Source organism: Diadema antillarum, unplaced genomic scaffold (genome assembly GCF_040938485.1).
Source record: "Diadema antillarum isolate AM-2024a unplaced genomic scaffold, OU_Dant_1.0 seq00000578_RagTag, whole genome shotgun sequence".
Classification (NCBI taxonomy): domain Eukaryota; kingdom Metazoa; phylum Echinodermata; class Echinoidea; order Diadematoida; family Diadematidae; genus Diadema; species Diadema antillarum.
Genome location: NW_027271513.1, coordinates 109995 through 136896, shown reverse-complemented (window position 1 = coordinate 136896; position 26902 = coordinate 109995). Strand labels below are relative to the sequence as shown.

Genomic DNA, 26902 nt, shown 5'->3' with positions numbered 1-26902 from the left:
TGAACGTGATGTGACAAGAAAGACGAGTACGACAGGGAGGAAAAAGACAGATAGGAGGAAAAAGAAGAGATGAGAAACAAAGGGAGGAGAGAGAGAGAGAGGGAGGGAGAGAGAGAAAGGAGACACAGATTAGAACATACAGCATGAGACACACAAAATTATGCTGTGAGACAACATCACAAGGTCTGCTTTCATCATCGTTCAATGGACAAACTTGAGGAAAAGACTCTCGCTGATCATCCTCCTCAACTGCATACAAACACTACTCCCCTCTCGGCACAAGGATGTCTATGCACATTTGATGCACTACAGAGTGTCACAACAAAAGAAAAGAGACAATTGCACTCCACAGATGCCAGCACACTCATGCAGCAGTAGCCTTTTTTTTTTTTACCTGATTAATGGTATCTTCTGACTGATAGAACTACGTGATGAGAGCAGAATAGAAAGACATGCTTTATCTCCTCTTTTCTTGGAAGAGATGAAAGAACAGGACAGTGACAGTTGCTGCATATGAAAGTACATAATCTCACACATAGTTGCACTTAGGAGTGCACACAATGCTTGTTGTGAATCAAAACTAAGAAACACCTCACAGGACTAACCAAGATTTTCTGACACTTCTTTTTTCTTTTAAATTTCAAGGGGGTATCCTCATCTTTAAGTCTGTTGTACATCTTGCCTCTGAACCTCGCTTCATTATAACCGAAATATTCATGTCCTGATGATCCTGTTTATGAGTGTCTGAGTTTAACTTCAGTGATGTAGTGGTGTACTGGATTTCTTCCCATTTTTGAAATGGCCGTGAGCCAAAAAATTGCTAGATTTCTATGACTAACCTCATATCATCACACAACTAGAAAGCAGATTTGATCACTCGTGGTATTACATCTTCACAAATGAAAGGCCAAATCATCCCCAACAAATCCATTACCAAGTCTGATCACTGTCCTGGTGATAAGTGGTACTTGTCAATGAGCATTAGCAAAAAACAAAAAAACCTTAACGACTTTCCAGTACAATTGTTAAAGGGTGGATTTCATTTTGATCTTTTTCTTATTTCTTCTCTTGCCTCTGTTATTCCAACAATCAACTGAAGCTAAGAATTTGGTGTATAAAGTCTCCCCCTTGTAGTAGTCTTAGATGGCCACAATCAAACTTTATGAAAAATAGACAACCCTACACAAACTGCCATTCCATCTGACTTACGGGTACGCCGCCAGCGTTGCCAATTTGATGTAGATGTCCTTGTTGGGCCGCCCGACACTGCTGTACGTCTGCGGGGGAGGCAGGCTGTAGTGGGTGCAGAATTGGGCCGGCTGGAGGGGGTAGTCCTGGCGGGCGGGGTGCTTGTCGCTCTTCCCCGCCACCAGCAGGCACGGCACGCTGCTCCTCTCGAAATGTTGCTGTGGGTGAGAATGATTTCTGATCATGAGGTGAAGAGCAAACTTGATTTCTAACAAATGTGAAGGTGGAATATGTGGAGTGTATCGTAAACCACTAATGGCATCTCATGCCCTAAAGTCACTAGAAGGAAAGGCAGAGCTAAGTGTTAAGTCACCAGCGAGTCACAATGTATCATAATTCTTCCCTGTTCTACATCACCTTGGCTTACATAACACACAGGTCTTATCCATGCAAGAATCACCTGTCACAGTTTCCATGAAGGATGAAGATCCAATGCCTCAGAGAATACAGGGATAGAGGAAATGACGGATACAGCATAAAATATATGGACAAAGAAGACATAGGTCATTTACCATGTAGCTCTAGCGAATTTGTCAATCTAATATGAACAGAATATTATCTACCAATCATTCAATGGCCTTTGTTTTTTGTTCTTTAGAACGGATCTTCGACTACATGAAATGGGTTTAAGATATATACAGGCAATTTATATGTTTTTTATTTCGTGATTTACATTGATATGAGGTTAACACTGCTACTTAATTTTGTTTCCTTTACTGTTGTTACATATCATCACTTTTTATCATCACTTTTATCATCATCATACATTCTAATCAATGTATTACACCCCTACTCAGGCAGAGCTCAGGGAAACACACCTTGTAAATCTTGGCACAATACTCAAATGTCCGTGGGTCTGACATGTCGTACATCAAGCAAGCCACATCGCATTCCAGTTCCTCTGAAGAGAGCTCGTCGGACAGTCCCACATCAATCTCACGCAGCTGAAATTGACAGGAAGTGCAGGATTAATCACAATAATCCAAAATGCCCGACTACATGCTATCTAAGCATACCATTATTCTCTTTTGGCTAAAAAGGAGGTGAGAAAATACATACACATAAGTCTGAGGGTGTGGCACAATTTCGACATGTCATATGGTGGGTCCCACCTTTTATTAGGAACACTTTGTTTTGGGATATCTCAGCCATTTCAAGACCAATGTTCATCAAATAAACACTGAATTCCTCTTTGAATTGTACGCTCTTTCACATTTCATATGTGGTTTCTCATCTTACAAAAGAGTTCAAAACCTGAAGCCCCATCTCAACCAAAACTATACTATCCCTTTAAAGTTGTATCATCATCAGCATCATGATGCTGAGAGTTATTACCAGTATATGGATAAAAGGTTATCCTTAAAAGATAAAGCATGGGGTTTATCAGAGTTGTGTGAGATCTGCAATGTTGTATCAGAGTGAGACATGGTGTTTCAGGGAAAGCACAATGATGATTTTGAGAAGGACTGAGTGAGCAATGGTGAGATCGGTGTGCGTTGCGAAACGTATGGGTAAAAAGAAGACCGAGGGTACGAGGAAGATGCATTATTTGAAGGAATCGGTGAAACAGCTGGCAAGGGTGAATGGAGTGTGATGGTATGGGCATGTGTTGAGGAAGGATGATGATCATGTTCTGAGGAAAGTGCTGGACCATTGGGGCGAGTACAACTGAAGAAGACGAGGAAAGAGACAGATAGAGTAGCATGGGAGGGTTTGCTGGAGGAAAGAGGATGCCCAAAATCAAGCAAGAAGGTGAGAAGGTGTTGAGAGCAGTGGCTCATAGAATATGATAAATCCCACCATCCTCGTTATCGGGGACCAACTTGGATCAAACTGGATATTGATGATGATGGTGATGGTGATGATGATGATGATGGTGATGGTGATGATGATGATGATGGTGGTGGTGACGATGGTGATGATGACAATGATGACGATGATGGTGATGATGGTGATGATGATGATGATAATGGCAATGGTGATGATGATGGCGATGGTGATGATGATGATGATGATGGTGATGATGGTGATGATGATGATGATGATGATGATGATGATGATGATGACTATGAGGGCGATGATGGGGATGATGGAGATGATGGCAATGATGGTGGTGATAATGATGGTGAGGAGGATAATGATGATGGTGATGATCTTACCAGTAGGTACTTCTCCTGCCCGTAGACCTGCACCGTGTTGATGGTATAAGCTGAGAGACTGTCCCGCTGGATGACCGGCGAGTCCAGGCACCTGTCAGTCAGACCCTGCAGGAAGGCCGACTTGCCTGCCCCCCGCGGACCGATTACGTTGCACCGGAAGACGGTCCGCGACGTCTGACGCTTCTGAAGGTCCACCTTCTTGTCTCTCGTCACTTTTGTCAAATAAATACAGAGACATTTGTAATGGAACACTTTCTAAAGCAAACCTCCCTACAACCAGTATATCTTTTATTGCAATTTACATTCAGGACTCAACCCTCATGTACGTTTTCAAAAAGAAACTCAAGACACACCTATTTGAAGAATACCGGTGATTATAAAATTCATGGATTATCTTAACTTGTGACTGATTTATTTGTTTGTTTCTTTTGTTAATTGTCAATGCCCATTTGGTGTTATTATCTGTAAAGCTCTCACAAACATTTTATGATAAGTGGCAAACTATTGTTTCATATTGTTATTATTACAATGCAGTGCACAAGTAATAATTCACTATGAAAAGACTATACTCAGTTATATCTGTATTTCTGCACCATTGCACAGGTTATACATGATGGTATTTGAAACACTATAATAAGATAATTTACCTTGACGTCTCCTCAAAAAAAAAAAAGATGTTAAAAGATGCCTAGAGTCATATCTACTCATTACTCTTTGGAGTATTATCGATCTATATTACTGTGACATGCCTAAAATGTACAAGACGTCAACATCACATCAAAAAGGAAGTGTATCTTACCAATAATGGCAGAGAGCTGGTTTTCGTGGTCGGCCATCACGTATCTGTAGCCAAAGTAGGCCAGGAATTCTAACGTCCGCTGAATGTCTAGTAAGGTTGTTAGTCTGTGCAGAGAAAACACACAAATCAAATAATAATAACATATAGTCATCGGTTCCTGCTGGCACATCTTATCAAGTATGCAAGTTCCCGACGTATTAATGACAGCTGTTAGTCTGGGCGAATGATACCTCTTTATGTACAGTTTGCAGTTTGCTTACGTGTTCGTGTTTTGCTTTATGAAATCATGGGGACCTGCACACTTGAACCTCAGTCTGTGTGGTCAGATAGAAAGGAATTAAAACAAGAAAACATCTGTACAGTCATTGCGTCCTCCTTGTTTGTTAACAGACTGAATTCAAATGATGAAGAGATATTGATGTAGCCCACAAGGTAAGAATAATACAACAAATTAATACAGCGCCCTCTATCTACAACTGTTTTGAGGCGCATTGTGGAGCAGGAGACAGAAAAGACATAAATATTATGCTACAAGTGACTACAATCTTGTATCAGCTATGTACTGTATGCTCACGTAAAGAGGAATGTTTTTAGGTTAGCATTAAAAGAATCCAATGTTTGCAAAGATGTGCCAGTCTAAATATCTTGCAGTTTGTCCATCAACTGCCCTCCCCCCCCCCCCCCCCCTCCACTATGCATCATCAGAAAATGCAGACTTACGTCCATTGGGACAGGTAGCCGTGTAACGTTATCCAGCCCTTCTCGTTGGTGCACACCGTCATGTTGACGTCCGGACCCCACGGCATCATGGGACAGGTTTGGAAGAGAGTCTGCAGCTCAGCGGGCGATAGGGAGCCGTCGCGATCCTGAGGCAATGACAAAAGAGAATTTGCCCCACTGGATCATTCTTGTCGGCATCTCATGAGAAGAGTGACTCACCCAGCCTTAACTTTGTCTATCGATGCAAACCTGTTCTATTACTTTCCACAGACGGCCACTTGTTCTGCGCTGATTCACAGTGTCCAGCATAAACCAACACTCCCAAGCATGCATCTACAGTTTTGACCAAGTCCTTTGTTGGCATAATTCATTTGTTTATTACATTTAGTAAAGCTAGATTACTTTTTTTTTCCCCTCTGATTTCATTTCACGTTTACAGAAACTACAACTGAAATCTGGACATTCAAGAGTTTTGACTAATGCACAACAGGTACACCCACAAGCAGCAAGTCTCTCTTTCTTTTTTTTTTTTTTGCTTTTAAAGGGATAGTACAGTATTGGTGGAGGTGAGAATCGGGCTTCTAACTTTTTGCGAGATACCAAGAAAACATTTATGATATAGTACAGAGCATACCATTTTTAAGAGGAATTCAAAGTTTATTTGATGAAAATCGGGTTTGGAATGACTGAAACATCCAAAAACAAAGTAAAACAAAGCGATTGTAATAAAGTGTGGGTCCCACACTTTATTAAAATCGCTCTTTTTTGGATATCTCAGCCATTTCAAAACCAATTTTCATCAAATAAACGTTGAATACCTCATAGAGTTACATGTTCTTTCATGTTTCAGAAGAGGTTTCTCATTATCTCACCAAAAAATGATAAAACCTGAAATTTGGTCTCAACCAAAACTATACGATCCCTTTAAAGATGGTATGTGAGAAACGAGAATTCACTGCACATGAAAGATGCAACACTGGCAGCAAACGTTGACGTCCTGCCTCAGGACAAAGAGTGAACTTACCTTGTCATACTTCTCAAAATGTGATGTCAGAAACTGGTAGCCTAAATGACTCAGCTCCGTGGAACAGCCCCTTCCAACCCTCAACCTGCACATGACACATGACAATGAAACATGCGATCAGGCATTACGTAACTACATAATAGCCGGGTTCACACGTATACCAATTAGCGGGATACAAATCTCGAGATTTGCATCGCGATCGTCATCCCGAGTTTTTTGCACGTGTGGACAGAAAAAACCCGAAAATTAGCGGGATAAGCATCGCGATGCTAATCCCAAGAAATCTTGCGCTGGTTCGCCAATTAGCGGGATAATTGGCCCCACGCTGGTACATGTGAACGGTCGGGATTAGAATCTCGAGTTTTTACATCCCATCATGCAATGCGCACATCGCAACAGCGAGGCCTCTGCAAAGAGGTCCTTCACCTCTTTGGAGCACAACAACAACAGCGCGCGAACCACACCACTGACGCGTAAAAGACAATGGACAAAGGTAAGTGCGCGCAGGCAGTGATAGAGAAGGGCGCTGTGTGACCCAGTTTGCAGGCTTAGCTGTTATCTCTATCGGCAATTAGCTATAATTCGGTATGTGTGGACGCTCGCCAAATTAGCGGGATACCGATCGCGATCGTCATCCCGCTAATTTGTACGTGTGAACCGGCTAATGATATAAAAGAATCTCAAACATGACAATATCATCCCTATATTACACAAAACAAATTATTTTTAAACACACCCTGTCGGCACCATAAAATGATTATCTTATTGCTTATACCAGTTAGAGCTTTAAAAAAAGTAAATGAATGTGCTTCTAACTTCATTAAAGCACAATATCAAATATTTATAAGCAATGCTCTTGCAAAGAATATGAAATATCATCACTGCAAAAATGGAACACTGTGCTATATCATATGGGCAAATAAATTCAATGACTTATCTACCTGATAAGATCTTTCTAACAATACGTAAAGCCATTCTAACCTACTACTGTGCCTATGCACATGGTAAGGGAATTCATGGTTAGCGCATGTCTCATTTGACCCCTACCCCACAGTCTTTCAAATAACATGGAAATGACCTATGACAGAGCATTTTTTGTTGAAGCATGCCACCTTTGTAATCAATGTCAATGAAATAGGTGTGCAGCTTTTGTTAAACACTATTGATGAATCACTTTCACCTGTGCGTTCTAACAAGGTGAAACCCACAACTTAACACTCCGGGTCCTCATTTGCCTTATTCTTTTCGTTTGAAAGTCAATGGCAAATGCACAATTATTCTCATTTGACCTTTATTTTGCACATGCGCAAATCGCAACCGTGAACTCCCTTATATCTTGTCCAGCTTGCTTCATCCAGTCTATTGGCATTCATTTCCTCAAAACTTGGACTTAATGTAAGATGAACCCACCCTGAGAACAATGCAATACAGCAGGTGTTAAGATGATCATAAAATTGATATTCACTGAAGAATAATTTCAGGGATGTCTGCACTGGTGGGTGAATTAAGCACACTAGCAAATGTGCTGAACATTCAAACCAAAGCAGAGCAAATGGTTGAAATACTTCATGCATCCAGATTCTAAGGAATTCCACCATAGGAAACACGTGTGACATTTCCAGTAATAACTCCTCCAGTGGATTCAAAACAAACATATTATACTATCCCTACAGGGATGCCAGTGGCAAATTGCTCTTGGGCCGGAAATTTTTTTGTGAACAAAACTGATGTGTGCGGAGCGCGAAGTCCCTTCGGCCGGGGTCCAGGGCCCGCTCAAGGGCCCTGGAAGCTCTGGGGTTCTTAGATGCTCTCTGGTGCAATCTGAGCATTTCTGAGGGCTCTTCTTCCCTCAAATCTAATCCAGAGAAATGAATTTGTAGCAAAAATAAAGAAGTCCTAGTGCCGTAAACTCCGTAGTTTTGCTTCGTTCAGCTGACTCGATCGACTCACCATACTCTCTCAGCGCTGTAGCTATAGCGAGAGCGCAGCATGATCCATGCACCACACATATAGTACATCGCCTAGAAACACCACACGTTGTTCGATCGCGATCGCACGTGCTGGTATAACGCTTTCCAGACAATAATGTGGTCGTATTCTAGAAAAAAAAAAGGAATTTTTAGCAAAAATAAAGAAGTCCTAGTGCCGTAAAATCCGTAGTTTTTACTTTTGCTTCGTTCAGCTGACTCAATCGACTCACCACACCGTCTCAGCGCTGTAGCTATCGCGAGACAGCGATTCATGCACCGCGACCGCACATCAGCATAGTACTAGTACATCGCATAGAAACACTACACACTGTTCGATCGCTATCATCGCACGTGTTGCATGTCCCAGCTAGCAGCAGCAACATCGCGATAGTTTTGCATGACAGTCGTTTTGTGATATTCTCATGCCCAAGTATATGCGAAACATACCACGGAAATCATGAAAGTGAATGTCCCGTAAGTTTAGATGATCATATTTTTTCGTTTTTCTTTCTTTCTTTCTTTCTTTCTTTCTCGTGTTTTCCGGCTTTCCCACACAGACGGAAATAATATCACGAAGCCGGAAATTGGACACCAAAATATGAAAAAGCCGGAATTCCGGCTATTGCCGGAAAACTGGCATCCCTGTATCCCTATCTTTCTCTATCTCTACCTTGGTGAAAGGTACTCCGCGGTGAGTTTGAGAGCATCGCTGTAGCCAAATTTCCTGAGAACAGTCCATGTGGTCTCGTGTCTTCCCCTCTGGATGAAGAGCGTGTGGAGAAACAGGAAACCTGCCACGATAAACCAGAAAAAGTCTCTTTTTCTAAGAAAAAAACCAGAGACTATCACACAGCTGGCATCTCATAGTAACAATTAAAAATCAAGGAGCCCACTGCACGGATGAAATCTCTCCATTTGATATAGCTTTTTTCAGAATTCACGCTGTTATTGAGTTGTTCTTCCAATGAACAATTAATCTTTGCTAATCAAATAATCTATCCCATATCGTTTGAATGAGCAATCCTTGTCATTTACATAAAACATTAGTGTTAAACTGACTTGAATCTTCATCAGGAATATCTCCAAAATCAAAAAGTTTCATATACAAAAGAATCTCGAATTGACAAATGCCTTTGATGAATTTTTCAGTTTTTTTTTTTTCTCTCTCTTAATTAACTCTTCATTTTAGCCTATCACAGCTTGCAGTCAGATCGACTTGACTCTTGATCATGAGTCTTCCACTTCTTAAAAAAAAAAATGAATTAAAATGTAACATCATCAAATCATGACCCTGCTGCTCCACCAATTTTGAATAACCTTCAGATAATCTATGGTTAGTTTTCATCTCATGAAATCCCTTGTAACTCCCTAATGGGCTTAAAAATGTATCGGCAGCAGACTTTCAACAACAAAGAGAGAGAGAGAGAGAGAGAAACTCCCTTTATAAGTCTCCCAATTGCTGTTTAAAAATGTATTACCCTGTAGATATAAATATTACCCTTTAGATTCAATCAATCTCCACTTGTAAAGACTTAGCAATGGTGACTATTTTAAAGGGATGCTTAAAATTCTTGTATCATTGACACAAAAATAATTGTGACATTGTCTACATGCAAACCAATGAGAGAGAAGTGAGGCGATGACATCATCATCTCATCTAATTTGCATATCTGATCATCACAAATAGTTGGGGGACTTTATAAAAAATTCTGTATCTTTATTTTTTATTTTTTATTTTTTTTTTTTGGTGGTGGTGGTGGTAGTGGTCCTATTGTAATGAAACTTTCACTGTTGCTGGTTTTGACTATCTTTTGAAGAAAAAAGGAAGTCAACTTGAAAATGAACTGGAGTACTCCTTTAAAATCTCTCCCCTTGGGGAACCTTCTAAGCATCATTCCTTCATTACTCTAGATCCCTCAGGGATCCTATCTGGGCATGGATAATCCACCAGGTCTATCACCACTGACTGAGCCTTCCCCACCCCCCCCCCCCCCCCCCCCCCCCCCCTCCAAAAGAGCTCTGGCTGACTCATGCGACCAAAGCTTGCATTGAGCTCTCTCCACTTCTCAGCTCCTACAAGCAGGCTCAAATTGTGGCACAAACCAGCTTCAAATATTTAGTGACAGGGTTGGCAACTTTGCTCAAAAGCACACAATTTCCTAGACTAACTCTCCATACCTCCAAAGGGGGGGGGGGGGGGGGGGGGGGTGGGGGCAAAGGACACAGCAGAGCTGCATAACTACCCCTTGATCTCTCCTTTTTTCTTTTTTTTTATAGTTTGCTGAACAGTAATTACCTAATCATGCCCTACTTAACACACATTGTAATGTTTAATTACTCTATAAATTATCAGGGTCCAAACATTGTGGACACAATAAAATTGAAGGCTGTAATCTTTTTTTTTTAATCAGCTGAATACACAGATAAAAAATGAAGTATGCACAGTATGCGCACATACACACATATATACAAACATTACTGTACACTAATGCGGCTTTCTTTCTGTGCAATTTTTCACAAATTGGGACTTCAAGACAGTTTCATGAGTGATTGAATTTGTGATTATGGAGTATACCAATGGACAGAGAAATCAGGAAATGTGCGCATCCATTCACACAGCAGATGCGCCAAGACTTCGACCTTCGATCATGCACGTTGTTCATGTGTGGTGTTATGCATACCAATGCACATTACATTCATGTTGGGATTAAAATTACTGTTTTCGTATGGCATAAGATAATATAAAGTTTTGGTACCTCAAAAGTTTCCCTGAGTTTCCTTGTCTTAGTTTGTGTTTCAGGTTAAAGTACCTTTCATATAACTAACACTGTGAGACTTACTCGCCCCAAAGTGCTCTCATGTCTTAGTAATCATGCAATAATGGTTTCGTGCAATACGTGTATATTGATTGTCGCGGTACCGCGTCGAGTCAAACTAACGGCTCGTTCGAATTTTTCAGAGCCCGCTCTGCTCTGGTACGAAACCATTATTGCACTTTGGGGCGAGTAAGTCTCACAGTGTTAGTTATATGAAAGGTACTTTAACCTGAAACGCAAACTAAGACAAGGAAACTCAGGGAAACTTTTGAGGTACCAAAACTTTATATTATCTTTAAAACCAGGTATAGCAGTTGACTCACAAAATTTGCGAAAACGAAAACCAAGCAAAATATATGGCATATATACAGCATTACTTGTTGTTTTGGAAGGGTTTGTTGCTACATGTATTCATCACTGAACAAATAGGGCTATGTTTGTATAGCATCCACAGCAACTGCAAAGTTACTGTATACGCAGAATATTTCGTGAGGTTTTATTTTTGGCGAATTTCGGGAAATTAAAGACATGCAAAAATATTGACTCTGATCCTGATGTGAATGTGACGTACGTGTATACACTTCTTCATTCAGTACAGGACTCCACGATCTCAAATTTAACCACTCGCGAAATCGTCGGAAATTCCCGATTCGCGAAAATTTAGACTCGCGAAATATATGGCGTATACAGTACAAAGTCAAGGACAAGTCATCTGTGACCATTCCAGTTGCTACGGTACTTGCAATGATCATGACACACATATTCCCTGAATCTTTTGAAATATGGCCCTAATGTGAAAACAAGAGTACGACTGTTTTGACTACTACAAACGACAGCCGTTATAACTTATGAAGATGGTGATTCTTTTCTTTACCTCACACTCTCGTCCTCAGTTGTTGTAAAGCACAAACCCATTCATACATACACACACAGACAGAGACAGATAGACAGAAACATTGACAAACACACACACACAGCTATCAAGCACATGCACCTGTCCAGCCATCATTCTGTACACCAGATGACTGCAGTTTTCCACCAACCTATTTGGGTGAGGCCATTGTTCATGACACCCTCTGGTATATTCTTCCGCACCACGGCTTTCACATCGTCTAGGGCTTGTGGCTGCAGTGGGGCATTGAAGCATCTCCTCTGATAGTCACAGAGCATGGACAAAAAGAAAAGAAGATGAAAATGCCAAGGTTAGCCAGAAATATGCATAACATATAACTCTACAAGAAACAAGATTTCAAAATACATGGCCTACATCATACACAGAGAGCACCAGGCAAAAAGGTGCTCACTCATTTGTCAGCCAACAATGTACAATTTTTAATTGATCTCTCCTTTTTGTTTATATGACACCCTCTGTTTCACCAGGTTGAAGTAAAACTAGTCCTCAACAGCTTCATTACTCGGTTACTGTTTCATTATTTTCCACTACTACAACTAAATTATTTGCAGAAATTACTGCCTAAAGCTACACAACTTACAGGAGCAATGGGACAGAGAGAGATTGGTATTTGTGATTCATAGTTGTATAGTGCACCAATGATTCATGATTCAGAGTCATGGGATATTAGCAGTTCATCACCCACCAGTAGCAATGTCCTGGCTAAGACCTAAAATCCGAAAAATGTGACAGTTGTATTGGTATAGCACCAAGCAAATAAATGTTGGACAAGCATTTACATGGGGTAGGGCACTTGGTCTATGAGCAAATTCTAATCGCACAGAATAGTGAGCAAGACTTGTACCGAAAACACACAAATGAACAGTGATAAAATACACTCAACCTCGCCTTAGTCGACCTCGCATAAGTCGAAAACTCGGCCAAGTCGAAGCTCCAGAAAAGTCCCGATTTTCTCTTTACTTATTTCTTTAAAACAATCTTGCACAAGTCGAATTTTGCCTATGTCGAAGATAATTTCGAGTCCAGATTTGTGTAAATGCATGTAATTTTCATCGCACAAGTCGAAGTTTTTTTCCCCCCATACGTCATTCAAACATGGAAGTGACGCATTCTTTCATTCTTCGATAAATAAACGAAGGAAAAAAATACTACTTTTGTAATAAAATACTCCCAAGGGTCGAATACAAGTTAACCTTAATATCCCCTGTATCCTTGATGTCCAGCTGAGAAGAACATAAATCACATGTACCAGGGTAGAGGCGAGCTATGTGCGGGCAGCGCAGCAGGGTTTGGGGAGAAAAAGGAAGAAGAAAAGGTCCTCACAATCCGGTACAAGCCACCAATCTCTGTTTGCGAGCGTCTTTGAGACAACAAAAACCGCTTCCGCGACAATAAAAACAGCGTGCGAGTTTGACTGCAATAATGTTTACGAATTTGATTGCAACTGTTGAAGAATTTTGAAATTCCCTGGTAGGTGCCTATTTGCCACGCTCGCAAACATCTGCAACTCAGTGAGACTTTGCGGAGCACGCGAACGATTTGCGAAGGACGCGAATGGCTAAAGCAAACATTCGGAAGTTTTTATCCGAATGTGTTCCGAAAATGAAGCAAAAAACAAAACAAAACAAAAACAAGCATTCTTGCGCAGTTTATGCCAAGTTCCCATGATGTAGGCCTATGAGTAAATGTCGCGTGTATACTTTTGCTAAAATACAGCCAGTTACGTAAACGAAAAACACGCAACGGAAAAGCAACCACGCAAATTTTTCACTAATCATGGAGAATTTTTTCAAGGAGATTGATAACTGTCTTGAGTTTAGGATTTTCTCTTTCCTGTATTTTACCTTTCTTTCCCTTTCATTTCTCCGTTGCGTATGTGTGTACAGATCGTGAGTGCTACACCACAATTCACAAGCATCTTTTTTTTTCCCCTAGGTTCCCCCACACATAATTTCCGCGTGCATTGGGAGTTATCTAAAGTGTATTTTGGGACTTTTTTATTAAAAAATTAAAAAATAATGCGTTTGCAAACAGGCCTACAGTGTATATACAGGGCTTGACACTAACGGTGGCCCGGGGCAACCAAAATTTCAGAAATGAAGATTTTGGTGGCCCGCGAAAAAAGTCGGATGTTTGCCATTACTTTTGGAAATGAATAACCGTAATATTCGACTCCGTATGATACTAAAATGAATGTCGGATCTTTGCTCATACTTTTGGAAATGAATAACGGTAAGATTAAGCTCCGTACGGTGCTGAAATTAATGTCAGATATTTGATTTTTGCGTTTGGAAATGAATAAGGATAACAATCGGCTCCGGAAGATGCTGAAATGAATGTCGAATGTTTGCTTTGACGTTCGGAAATGAATAATAATAATATTCAAGTCCGTACGGTTATAAAATTAATGCCAGATGTTTGCTTTTACGTTCGAAAGTAAATAACAATAACATTCAGCTCAGGAAGATGCTAAAGTAAATGTCGAATGGTCACTTTGACGTTCGGAGATGAATAACAATAAAATTCAACCTCGTATTTGTACCATGATTTGATAAATGTCGGAAGCTTGTTTTTAATTTCGAAAGTAAATATAGCAATAACATTCGGCTTCGGAAGACGCTGAAATAAATGTCAGATGATGGCTTTTACGTTCAGAAATGAATAGCAGTAATATTCTGCTCCATACGATGCTAAAATAACTGTCGGATGTTTGATTTCAAATTTTGAAATGAATAACAGTAACATTTAGATGCGTTCGATGGTAGATTTAACGTTTGATGTTTGCTTTGACATTCGGAAATGAATAACAATAGTATTCAACTCCATACAATGATAAAATAAATGCCTGATGTTTGCTTTTACGTTCGAAAATAAATGGCAATGACATTCAGCTCCGGAAGATGCTAAAATAAATGTCGAATGGTCACTTATACGTCCAGAGATGAATAACAATAATATTCAACACCGTATTTGTACCATGATTAAATAGAATAGACGCCGGATGCTTGTTTTTACTTTCGAAAGTAAATAGCAATTACATTCGGCTCCGGAAGATGCTGAAATAAATGTCAGATGATTGCTTTTACGTTCGGAAGTGAATAACAGTAATATTCTGCTCCATACGATGCTAAAATACCTGCCGGAAGTTTGCTTTTAAATTTCGAAATGATGCGTTCGATGGTGCAGTGGAAATTAACGTTTGATGTTTGCTTTGACGTTCGGAAATGAATAACAATAGTATTCAACTCCGTACGATGATAAAATAAATGCCGGATGTTTGCTTTTACGTTCGAAAATAAATAGCAATAACATTCAGCTCCGGAAGATGCTAAAATAAATGTCGAATGATCCCTTTGACGTACATGAAACGCATTTCGATTATTACAGTCCAATAACTAAGTTTCTCCATTTTTTAAAACTCAAAACAAAACAAAAAACACTAAATACTATACGTATTGCTACCGTCTACTGTATTTCAACTGCCAATAAAGACATAAAAAGACACTGCATTTTAAAAATTTATCAGAGAATATCGCGAAACATGCGCGAGACATTCTCCGAAAAAGCTTCGGGGTCTGTTTGAGGTTTCACAAAGATTTTGCGAACATCGCGCACATCTGGCGAAGGTCAAGCGCTAAGTCGAGACAGTAAAGACATTTTCAAAAGCAAATCACGACCACATCATGACGCATTGTGCGGAAAAGCTAATTGAAAAACAATATATAATATATATATATATATCTGATTCAAATTCTTACCGAAGTAAAAACATCCCAAACAAATAACGGCGCCCCGAACTCCCACGTTCGTTTCGCGATCTTTTGCAGAAATTACGTGCAACTCATTTCGATTATCACAGTCCAATAATTGAGCTCCAGGATTCTTTTTTAAAACGTAAACAAAACAAAAATACTAATTACAACATGATACTACCGTCTACTGTAATTTCACGGCCACTAAAAACATAATAAGATACTGCATTATGAAAATTCGTCTGGAAATACAAGTCGAAGAAAAATTCGACTTCCGCGGAAGTCGAATTTCGCGTAAGTCAAAGTGTTTTCGCCAGTCCCAATAGATTCGACTTAGGCGAGGTTGACTGTAATTGCTTAGTTCTGCCCTATGCTAAGGAATGATGGGATACTTTTGAAAGAATATCAGTTCAACTTGAATGACATCCAAACAGTGTACATGTCTTGGACTAATATTTCTTAAACTTAAAAATAACTATTCTGTTCCTAACCTGGAAGAGATTGAGTTCATAATCGTTGAGAATCCCATCGTTGTCGAGGTCGCAGATGTTGAATATCCTACAGAGCGCCCTCTTGCACTCCGGTTTGAGTTCCTTGTCCTCGGCTGAATACAGTGGGCCGGTCGGGTGCAGAACAGCCTTCTGGGCGTAGTAGAACACTTCAGAGATGTTCTTCAGATTTCTGGCTGAACACTGAACCAGACAGAACCAGAAACAGAAGCAATTACAACAGAGAGCTGAGATAAAAAAAAAAAATATAATAATAATAATATCAGATGGCAAGGTCAAAGGTCATCCTGCAAGTGTCATATTGACCAAGAATATATGTGTGAATATATCAGCTATATGTATTTATCTATCTCTACACAATCTCTATCTCCCTCTCTCTGATAAATGTATATGTACACAAACATATTTCTATACTTGTATGCATACACACGTAAGTATATGTGTCATTATTTTTTAGGTTTACATTTTTGTATGAATACACAACAGTATATCATACATAACAAATACTGAACCAGAGCAACTCTATGACTAGGATTACAAATTTTATATGTATCATATATTACACATAACACACACACACACACACACACACAAATATGTGTGTATATATTCATGTATGTTTGTGTGTTATATAAACACATACTGGTATATTATACATATCAAATAATACTGAACCAGTGCAACTCTACGACAAGGATTAGTTATATATATCATACGTGATGTATAATAATATCAGTAACAATCAGGATAAAGTGGCACTCACCTCTACGCAGGTCTCGATCTCTGCATAGTCGTTCATGATGGGGACCACCGTCTCCAGGCTGTTGGCGTCTGCCTGGTCGGACTTGTTGCCGACGATGATGACGGGGGTGAGGTGGTCGGCGCCCAGGGTGTTGCGGACCAGGGGCAGCCAGTAGTCGGTGATGCTGTCGATAGTTTCCTTGTTGTTGACAGCGTACACGACGCAGATTACGTCAGCCTGCGATAAACGACATGAGCATGTCAACATCCATCCAGAGGACATGGGGGAGGGGAGGGCAGGGGAGAGGAAGGGAGGGGAAGGCAGAGACTCCAACTCTCCCGTTTTCGATGGAAGATCTCCCGCCGAAAGCCCATTTTTGCAAAATCTCCCGTTCTCCCGTTTGAGATTTGTTTTCTCCCGCCCTGGCTCTGTGTCTCCCGGTGGAAAGGATTTCTTACTTATTGCTATTGTATGTTGAAAAAATAAGCCGTAGATAGCACCAGAGAACATCTAGAACCCTAGGAACTTCGCGCTTCGCACGCATCAACTTGGAGTCTCCCGTTTGCTAGGGGTTTTGGGCGGGAGAATCTCCAGATCAGAAGGTGCTTTGGGTTGGAGTCTCTGGGAAGGGTAGGGGGGAGGGGAAGGTAAGGGAGAGGGAGGGGAGGGAAGGGGGAGGGGAAGGTAGGGAGAGGGAGGGGGAGGGCAGGGGCAGGGAGGGGAAGGTACATGTAGGGAGAGGGAGGGGAGGGGTGGAGGGAGGGAGGGGCAAAGGGTGAAATTTACAAGATGTTTATGGAAATCTCAAACGCTATTTTGAGGTGACCTACAGATAGGAACTCGGTCCGGCTGTTATTTTGGGTGAGTGTACCTCACAGCCTACAACTTGCCTCCTGTAAATTAATGACGGGACAACTAGACTACACCATGAATATAGCCATGGGATCATATGTAATTTGATTACATGTGAATCATATCCTTAGAGTAGCAAGACCAATTTCTTGTAGATTTCAAGATAAACTAGTACAGTCAAACCTGTCTATAGCGGCCACCCAAGGGAAACAAGAAAAGTGGCCGCTATAGACGGGTGGCCGCTATAGACAGGTTGGTGGCCATTTTGAATTTTAACAGTTACATTTTATAACAGCAGAAAATACCGTATGTTATCCTTGAAAAAAATAAACAACAACCAGCAAATTTGCATGTATAGCTAACAGGATTTTTGTTGTACAATTCACTTCATTTTTTTTTCTTTGCCTGCTTCTGTTCTTTTGATTTTGAAAACAACATTTCGTGTATGAGGAACTGCTGTGTTTCATACCGGTTTGTATGACTGGGGTTCACGAGTGCTGAGTTCGATGGAGATTGATAATGTGTGAAGCTTATGTATACAACAAACAATATACCCAGACAAGTACTGTATTGTCCTTATTCAAAGGGACTTAAACGCTAAGTACACAGCTTTCTAGTAAAATCATAAGATGTTATTAGGAGTTGTCTTTGCCTTTGTAGTACCTATTGAGGGCGGCATTACTGAAGCCTGGATCAAATCTAGTCAAGTTAGTGATGAGACGGCTTTTCGTGGCAAAGAGCTGCATTAATTTTGTCAATTGTGTCTGTATAATTGTGACTGAGCTGGGACTCAGTAAAATTCACGCAATGAACGTAAAAGACATCGTATTCATGGCTGACTCAAAAAGTTAACGGCTCAGCTAAATTTTTATGGCCGCTATACGCAGGTAGATATTCACCATGGGATACAAAATGTGTGGCCGCTGGCCGCGTTAGGCAGGTGGCCGCTATATAAAGGGTCCATAATACAGGAATTTCGTCCGGGGGATTTTTCAGTGGCCGCTATGAGCAGGTGGCCGCTATATAGAGGTGGCCGCTAAGACAGGTTTGACTGTATATGCATAACCTGGTATGGATGCCTCTCTCCTTTCAAATATAAAATAGAATATACAGTTAGTACAACATGTGAGGAGTTTACTACAAATTTGCCTTTTCATCCTTTGGTGACTGTGGTTACACATGCATTGCCAGTGAACATAGTCAAATTGATAGGTAGTATATATATATATGTATATATATATATATATATATTTTTTTTTTTTTTTTTTTGGGGGGGGGGGAGGGGTTGGGGTGGGGAGAGGGGTTGAGTTCTCTTGGAGGTTATTACAACATTACAATATACAGCAACATAATCTTTCCAACACTGCCATCTATATGTACCAAATGTAAATTTCACTCTGCATATTTCAAAGTTATACTACAGAATTTATGAGAAATAGGCAGTGACACAAAACACAAACAACACGTACGACAGGGATATGCTGGATGGCTGCTTCCCTTCTAATACAAACATCACACAGGTTTGTCAACACACATATCTGCTCACTTACCCTATCTATTTCTTCTAGCAAGATCTCATCACTCTGTTCCCTTGCTGTAAATGCGGAAATACAAAAAGAGAAGAATATGAGAACATAAAGTACAGTCATAAACTTTCTCTCCAAAAGTTATGTCTAATATTACATCCCCTCCCCTCCCCTTCCCCCCCCAAAAAAAAAACAAAAACAAAAACAAAAACAAAAACAACAAGGAAAAGTAGAAATTACGCGGTGCGTAACATATGTCCCCGCCGGAAGTAGCATTTTGTAACAAAATGTGCAATATAGGTAAAAAATCAAGGTCAAAGGTCAAAGAAGTCAAAGGTCAAAATTCTGTGTAGAAGTTTTGAAGCCCTCACCTAGCGCCATCACATAAAGCAAATGGAATCGAAATTGGGTTAGAAATGGCGAAGGAGTAGCATTTTGTAGCCAATGTACAATATAGGTCAAAAATCAAGGTCAAAGGTCAAAGAAGACAAAGGTCAAAATTCTGTGTAGAAGTTTTGAAGCCCTCACCTAGTGCTATCACATAAAGCAAACGGAATCGAAATCGGGTTAAAAATGGCGAAGGAGTAGCATTTCGTAGCAAAATGTACAATATAGGTCAGAAATCAAGGTCAAAGGTCAAAGAAGTCAAAGGTCAAAATTCTGTGTAGAAGTTTTGAAGCCCTCACCTAGTGCCATCACATAAAGTAAACGGAATCGAAATCGGGTTAGAAATGGCGAAGGAGTAGCATTTTGTAGCAAAATGTACAATATAGGTAAAAAAATCAAGGTCAAAGGTCAAAGAAGTCAAAGGTCAAAATTCTGTGTAGAAGTTTTGAAGCCCTCACCTAGTGCCATCACATAAAGCAAACGGAATCGAAATCGGGTTAGAAATGGCGAAGGAGTAGCATTTTGTAGCAAAATGTACAATATAGGTCAAAGGTCAAGGTCAAAGGTCACGACTGAAATTCTGTGTAGAAGTTTCAAAGCTCCCATGTAGTGCTATCATATAAAGCAAACAGAATCAAAATTGGCTCATAAATGACAGAGAAGTAGCAAATTGAAGATTTTGATCACACACGGACGCACACACGGACACACGGACGGACGGACACACGGACGGACACACGGACACACACACGTACGGAGCCCGTTTCATAGTCCCCTGCTCGAACTCGTTCGGCGGGGACAAAAACAAAAACTCAAAGAAGAGGTATTTTGTTTTACTCATTAGTATTAGTAACAGTAGAAATATTCATGTATGAATGCACAGACAGGTCAGAAATGGTGCAAACTCATGTTCTGCTCCACAAGAAATTTGCTAGTTATTTTCCACATGAACTAAGTGACTGACTCCATTGTTTGTCAAATGAATGAACATAGACCTCACCAGTTACAAGAATCGAAACAATAGACAGGAAGTTCCACTGTGTCATCAGTTATAACAATCAAACAAACAAACAAACAAACAAAAAATTATAGCCCATATATTCACAGCACTGTTCATGTGTGGGGCCAGCATATAGATATAGCATATTTCTATCCTCTAAGAAATACAGAACATGTGCTAGTGTATCCACTCCAACCAATTAACCCTGCCAGAACCAAAATCCTACATGATACCATTGACATCTTATGCAGTGTAGTTATACCAGTGGTAAGGGCAGAGTTAATCATGGATGACTTACCTGAGAAGTCTACTATATGAGTTGGAACCTTCTCCGGGGTTACATCAGGTGGGATGGTAATTTCTTCCGCCCTAGCTGGTACCTGGTTTACACACGAACAAATTAACAAATGACACCAATTGAATCCAGACATGACACACATGCTAGACTTCACTTTGCACCAGATTGATTGCTTCATTAAATAAAACACAAATGATTCATACATTCACCAGATAGGTGTATATATGACTACTTTCATCAAGTTCAAAACATGAATTGTGGGATCTATATTCTCCACATAAGTGAAATTTACACCTTATTGGAACATAACAGTTAAAATCACTTTTCAAGCATGTGCAATGAAGGTCGAGTTTATACTAAACATATGCAAATTTGTGGTTCTGCAGTGTGATACATAATATTTAAGAGAATCTCAAAAAACTAGACATCTTCCTCCCAAATTAGTATCTCATTGCAAAGTACGTGTATCTCACAGATCTTATTACAGACATCAGTTGCCAAACCACACTGTTGATACAAACATATCGAGCTGAAAATAATACTGTTGTAAGACAACTAAAAGATAACTGTAAGACAACAAAGGTCGTTCAGTTTATATTGTTCTCTGTATTAGGTCATCTTTCTGAGATGGGTGCATTAATAATGGGGGCTTGTTTCTCACCTCCATGATTTCAAAACACATCAAGGCCAGTCTTTTCATCTTCTATGGTTCTAAATTTAGTTACTTTTGTATTTGCATAAAAACTTGCGACAACGCTTCATGCTACTTCCATTTCCACACCATGCTTTTGCTATTGAAGACCTGCGCCTAAGTCACAATGCACACAACACTGATTATGATTTCTTTGAGATTCTATCGATGATGGAGACAAGGGGGGAAAGACTTTTTCTCTTTAAATACCATCACAGACAGGAGAGCCTCATGTGACCCCAATGAACTCACCTCTTCCTCAGGAAATTCGTCACTAACTAGGGTCAGAATGAGAGATGTTTTCCCAACACCACCTGGTAAAGCAAGGCAAGCAGAACAATGGGTTGGCGACTATTTGTGACATTGCTATTATGACATTGTGCAGTACACTGGGCAATTCAGAAGTCAAACACGTCCGTACATTTTCAATGGTATTTGCAGGATGTTCACCTATGGCTATGTTGTAGACAACATGTGCTCTAATACCTAAGACTGACCCGAGAATTGCTTTTACTTCATGCGTCAGTGAAGCTAAGGTAAAATTTCTGAAATGTTTGTGAACATAACGATTGTAGATAATAGAATCTACCTTCAGTACATCTTCTGAAGACCATGAAATATAAAAGAATCAGAAAGATTTATTGTATACATAGGTCAACAGCCAAGTCTCTACATACCAAGCTGCAACCACTGACATCATGTAGTCTGTGTGTGTGTGTGTGCTTAAAGAAATCAATTGACCTTGACCTGTGTGTGATCTTCACTGGCGCCATACCACTTCAATTGTATACAATCACAAGTTCTGATAATAGTCATGTTAAACCTCAAATAGTGTAATCCAATGACTGAATTTTGTCACATACTTTTTTTTTTCTTTTTTTTTTTCACATTCATGACACAATATGTAAATTTTCATAATTTGACTAAATAACATTTATCAGTCTGTCCTCGTATAAGATATTTTGGGCCCAGGCTTAACTTGATGGAGATCAAGTTGATTGACTTTGAATGAATCCCTGAAATATACCTACTTGAAATGTAAAACTCTATCAAGATTCATAAAAACCTTGTCTTCAACTCTGGTAATTATGATAAAAAAATTACTCTGGGCAGATGGATGTGGTAACAATTAAAAGGTCCCGTTTACCTTTGGGAGCAATGATTTTAAAAATGTTCAAGATATTACATTTGACGCATATATGTGTAGGTAAAATGTATCACAAAACATCCTACCATTTTCGCAATAAAACCTAATATATAAGGAGATATCACTAATTTTCTCAATAAACTATAACTGTAGACATTTTACTCTGGAAACATTCTATTGTTCACATTTTGTATTATATATTTAACAATAGTTAACATCAATTATACTGTCAGATTCAGATCTTTACATTGGTTGTTTCTATCCCTAACTCAGATTTTAGAACTATTTTGAAGCACTACTGCTGGGTTTTTGTTTCATCTGCAAATGGTAAATTATGCCTTTAATGAAAACAACCTCCCAAGTACATTACTACTGAGTGACACACAGTATCCCATGAAATGGTACACAATTGTGCATAAATGCATAACTGTAAATCATTCAGCACAAACACACATACATACACACAAACAAAGATATTACAGCATCACATATTTACTTGATAATTGAGAAATAAATTCAAATGCTTTTCTACTCAGACCAATTTGACCCATTCATTCACAAGGAGAAATTGTGATACCATGAAAGACAAGGAAATAGCTTTGACAATATACCAAACCATCACGAGGAAGAATACCTTAAAACTGAATACTTGGGATCTGTAGTTATAAAACTGTACAAAGTGATGAGAAGCTTGTGTACATATTTCGCACGGTAATGGCAATAAAAGCAAAGAGTCACAGCATGGGCATCACTCACCATCCCCGAGAAGGAGAATGCGGACATCTCGTCTTCCGTACATGGTGTATAAAACTTTGGTCAACTAGTCTCAAGAATACTCCAGAATTTCATATTACATGAAGTAATGCACATGACCTGAAATGAGAAAAAGATAAAAATCTTACGAGGATGCATGTACGTCAATTCTAATTTCTCTATAAAACTTTCAATCAGTTTTGAATGACTCTAATTCTAAAACTCTCCCCCCCCCCACACACACACAAATAAATTAGGAGTAAAATCAAATGAATTAAGTTTTATTCAATATTTTTGTTTGATAAGTTTTCATAATGCCAGTTGATTACAATGATAAAAACCTATAGGCACCACTATACCAGCCTCTTGTTAGGCAATGGCTTCCCATGTACAATCAACAAACTCATTTCCAGAACAAATATGTAAACGGGTACTAGTAATTTGCATCATAGAATCAAACAAACATTGTACAATTAAAAGTAGCCTGCTTAGTGAAGCAAATATGATGTCTTTTGATAAACTATACTCTGGCCTCGTTTTGTATTTCACATCAGCAAAATCATTATTTTTATTTGATCTGCATGGAGCATGTTTCGTCATCCATCGTGGAAGATGTATGAAAGCATCTTTAAGATAATGACATTACATGACGTAACTGTGTCATAAATTCATGAAGAGAAAATGACATTTGGTCATGTAACTGTGTCATGATCCACCATGATGGCCAACTGACTTGCAAAGATTAAAATCATTACATTTCCACATCAATCTGAACTATCTAATCTATAACTTTTATAACTATTAACTATCTTAACTTATCTAAACTATAAAATTTCACTAAACTTTTGACTGAACTGTTGCAGTTGTTCACTGTTCAGAGACTCCAACCAAAAGCACCTTCTGATCTGGAGATTCTCCCGCCTGAAACCCCTAGAAAACGGGAGACTCCAAGTTGATGTGTGCGAAGCACGAAGTTCCTAGGGTTCTAAATGCTCTCTGATGCTATCGAAGGCTTATTTGTTCATACAATAGCAAGAAGTAAGAAATCCTTTCCAACGGGAGACACAGAGCCAGGGCGGGAGAAATTAAATCTCAAGCGAGAGAACAGGAGATTTTGCAAAAATGGGTTTTCGGCAGGAGATCTCCCGTCGGAAACGGGAGAGTTGGAGTCTCTGAATGTTTTCAATCAAGGTTTCTGCAAGGGTAAACATCATTTCAAGCATGAAGAACATTAGTTCAACTACAACACTGCATACATCTGAGTATCAAAACCAAGAATGAGACAGAAAAACAAAATTCCAAAACAGTCTGTGCCAATGTCAGTAACAGGTTTTGGGTATAGGTACGGTGAAAACAAGTGAAGTGCACTAACTGGATTTGGGAGATTGGAAAAAGCTAGACCTCAATCACTTTCAAGGATCTACTGTATATCCCCCCAAAAAAAACAAAAACAAACAAAAACAAAAACAAAAACAAAAATTACAATGGGACCTTCCACAACGATAACTTTAAAAATAGTGAATCAACCTAAATACAAATTCAGGATATGAAACTGTAACTCATTGCCCACATATTAAAGAAAACCCCATTCGATTTGCTTCAGTGGTCAAAGAGACATTAGGAATTTTGTAGAGGATATCAGGATTCTCTTCCCTCCAAGTTCTGTCTATTGAATTCACACACAAGAGCATCGAAGTGCTAAACTTGGAAGAATCAGACTCATGACACGCTTTACAACAATCCACATTTCTCTGTAACCGCTTAACCAAATTGAATGGGGTTTTCTGCAAAATAGAGCTAAGATGTTACATTTTCAGACCCTGAAGTAGCATTTAGACAGTTTAATCATACTGAGTGTTATCAATGCAAAAATCTTATTGTATTTTTTTTTTTTGGGGGGGGAGACATATTAAGCACACAGTAGGCTATTAAAAATACTCAACATATAGGAAGGGATTTTGTTGGCAGGGTGTGCCAATGGCAGATCAGACAATGCAATATAACACCTTTGACCCACAGTTGTCTATAGATACAAAAGGTGACATAGTGTCTGTCATAGTATCAAATACTGTATGTTGACTATCGACTAACCACTGCCATAAACTACCATTTATTAATCAAAGTAATTGTAATCTGTAAGTTAACTAGAGTCATCTTCTTATTACTTCTTCTTCTTGTTATTCTTCTTCCTCTTCTTCTTTTTCTCCTTCTCCTCCTTCTTCTTCAATAGTGACCACAATCGACTTTTTGATTATCTGTCACCTTCTGAAAGGTCTACATCGTGTATGTATACAGTTGCATGCACGTAATCGATCTTTGAGAGGTTAAAAATTAGGCCTACTTGCAGAAAATAAACAAATAATCACACAAACTGACGAATTGATGAAAGATGGAAGTACATAAAAACAATATATAAAAATAGTATATGACACAAATGTGTCAATGGTGCATGGTGTTGGCCTTGACTGCCTCCAATATTAAAATGGACGTCAACCTCGACATGAAATTAAGTGTGCAGCTTGTTTAATGTCAATGATATGGTACTCTGCTCTGCTAACCTAAGTCTAAGATACATGTTGAAAACATTAATCATTCTTCTCAGTAATTACTGTGTAGTTAGGGGTCTAAAGATAGATAGTCTAACAAATGTCAAACAGCTAAAATAAATCAACCACACGCATGTGTCTTTACCATCCAGCCACACGAGTGTGGTTGTAGCCATGGCCCGAGTCGCTGGATACAGCCACACTCGTGTGTATTAAATGTACATTTATCCACACACGGCGAGAAGCTTTATACATTGCGTAGCGGTGGGGAACACGCTGTGTGTGCATGTGGCCACATCAACACGCGATGTGATGTACCACCGCAAAGCGATGAACCAACCTCCTAGATTAATTTCATTTAATATTATCTCACCATCTAGACATTTCAATTTAAACTTTACTCTCATTTTCTTGATTTGATAGGATGAATTTAAATCAATAGCAGGGTTCGAAATTGGCGATGGTCCGCTGGCCATTGGCCACCCAAAATCACGTCGGACTAGCTAAAAATCATAAAATTCTGAAGTTACTAGTCCGTCTGGCTAGCCAAAATATTGCTTCAGTGTCAAAATTGATTCTAAGTAGTCCGCCTGGCTAGTTTAAAAAAAAGTTAAGTGCGACCCCTGAATAGCAAAGTTACAATTGATTTTGCACTTTAATTTACGATTGATCATGCATCGCGTCGTTATTGAGACTTGGCCTTCGTTCGTTCGAGTACAGTAACTCGCAAATCGCGCACCTAGCTTACACAGGCAGCCGGCGTGCTGGTCCCTGCTGTGGCGGGTGGCGGCACAACTGCGCTGGCTAGGCTACTGCTGCAGCTGCGCCGAGTGATTGCTAGCACCCGAAGTCGCGATGTTGGGCTTACCACCTGCAGTCTAGCGATGTTGGGCTTACCACCTGCAGTCTAGCGATGTCAAACCGAAGTCCCCCAATTTAGTGGCAGTTGTAACTTTGCTATCAATTCCAAACCCACAGTATCAAGCAAACACGATTAGAACGGGTCGATAAAAAATATTTGTAAGAAAACAATATTAGAAGGTATGAAAA

General features: G+C 39.5%; 1 protein-coding gene across 1 annotated transcript; it reads right to left on the bottom strand.

Annotated features, from left to right (window-relative positions):
* Positions 1–1106: 1106 nt before the first annotated feature.
* Positions 1107–23429, bottom strand: LOC139735436 (mitochondrial Rho GTPase 1-A-like). The gene is made up of 14 exons (XM_071646191.1): positions 23310–23429; positions 21659–21720; positions 20716–20797; positions 19055–19098; positions 16674–16889; positions 15893–16093; positions 11780–11888; positions 8591–8711; positions 5951–6035; positions 4927–5072; positions 4207–4310; positions 3408–3619; positions 2067–2192; positions 1107–1406 (listed from the first exon to the last, which is right to left on the bottom strand). Exons 1-14 carry the CDS (start codon positions 23350–23352, stop codon positions 1206–1208), a joined length of 1752 nt encoding a protein of 583 aa, XP_071502292.1. The 5' UTR covers positions 23353–23429; the 3' UTR covers positions 1107–1205.
* Positions 23430–26902: the final 3473 nt, after the last annotated feature.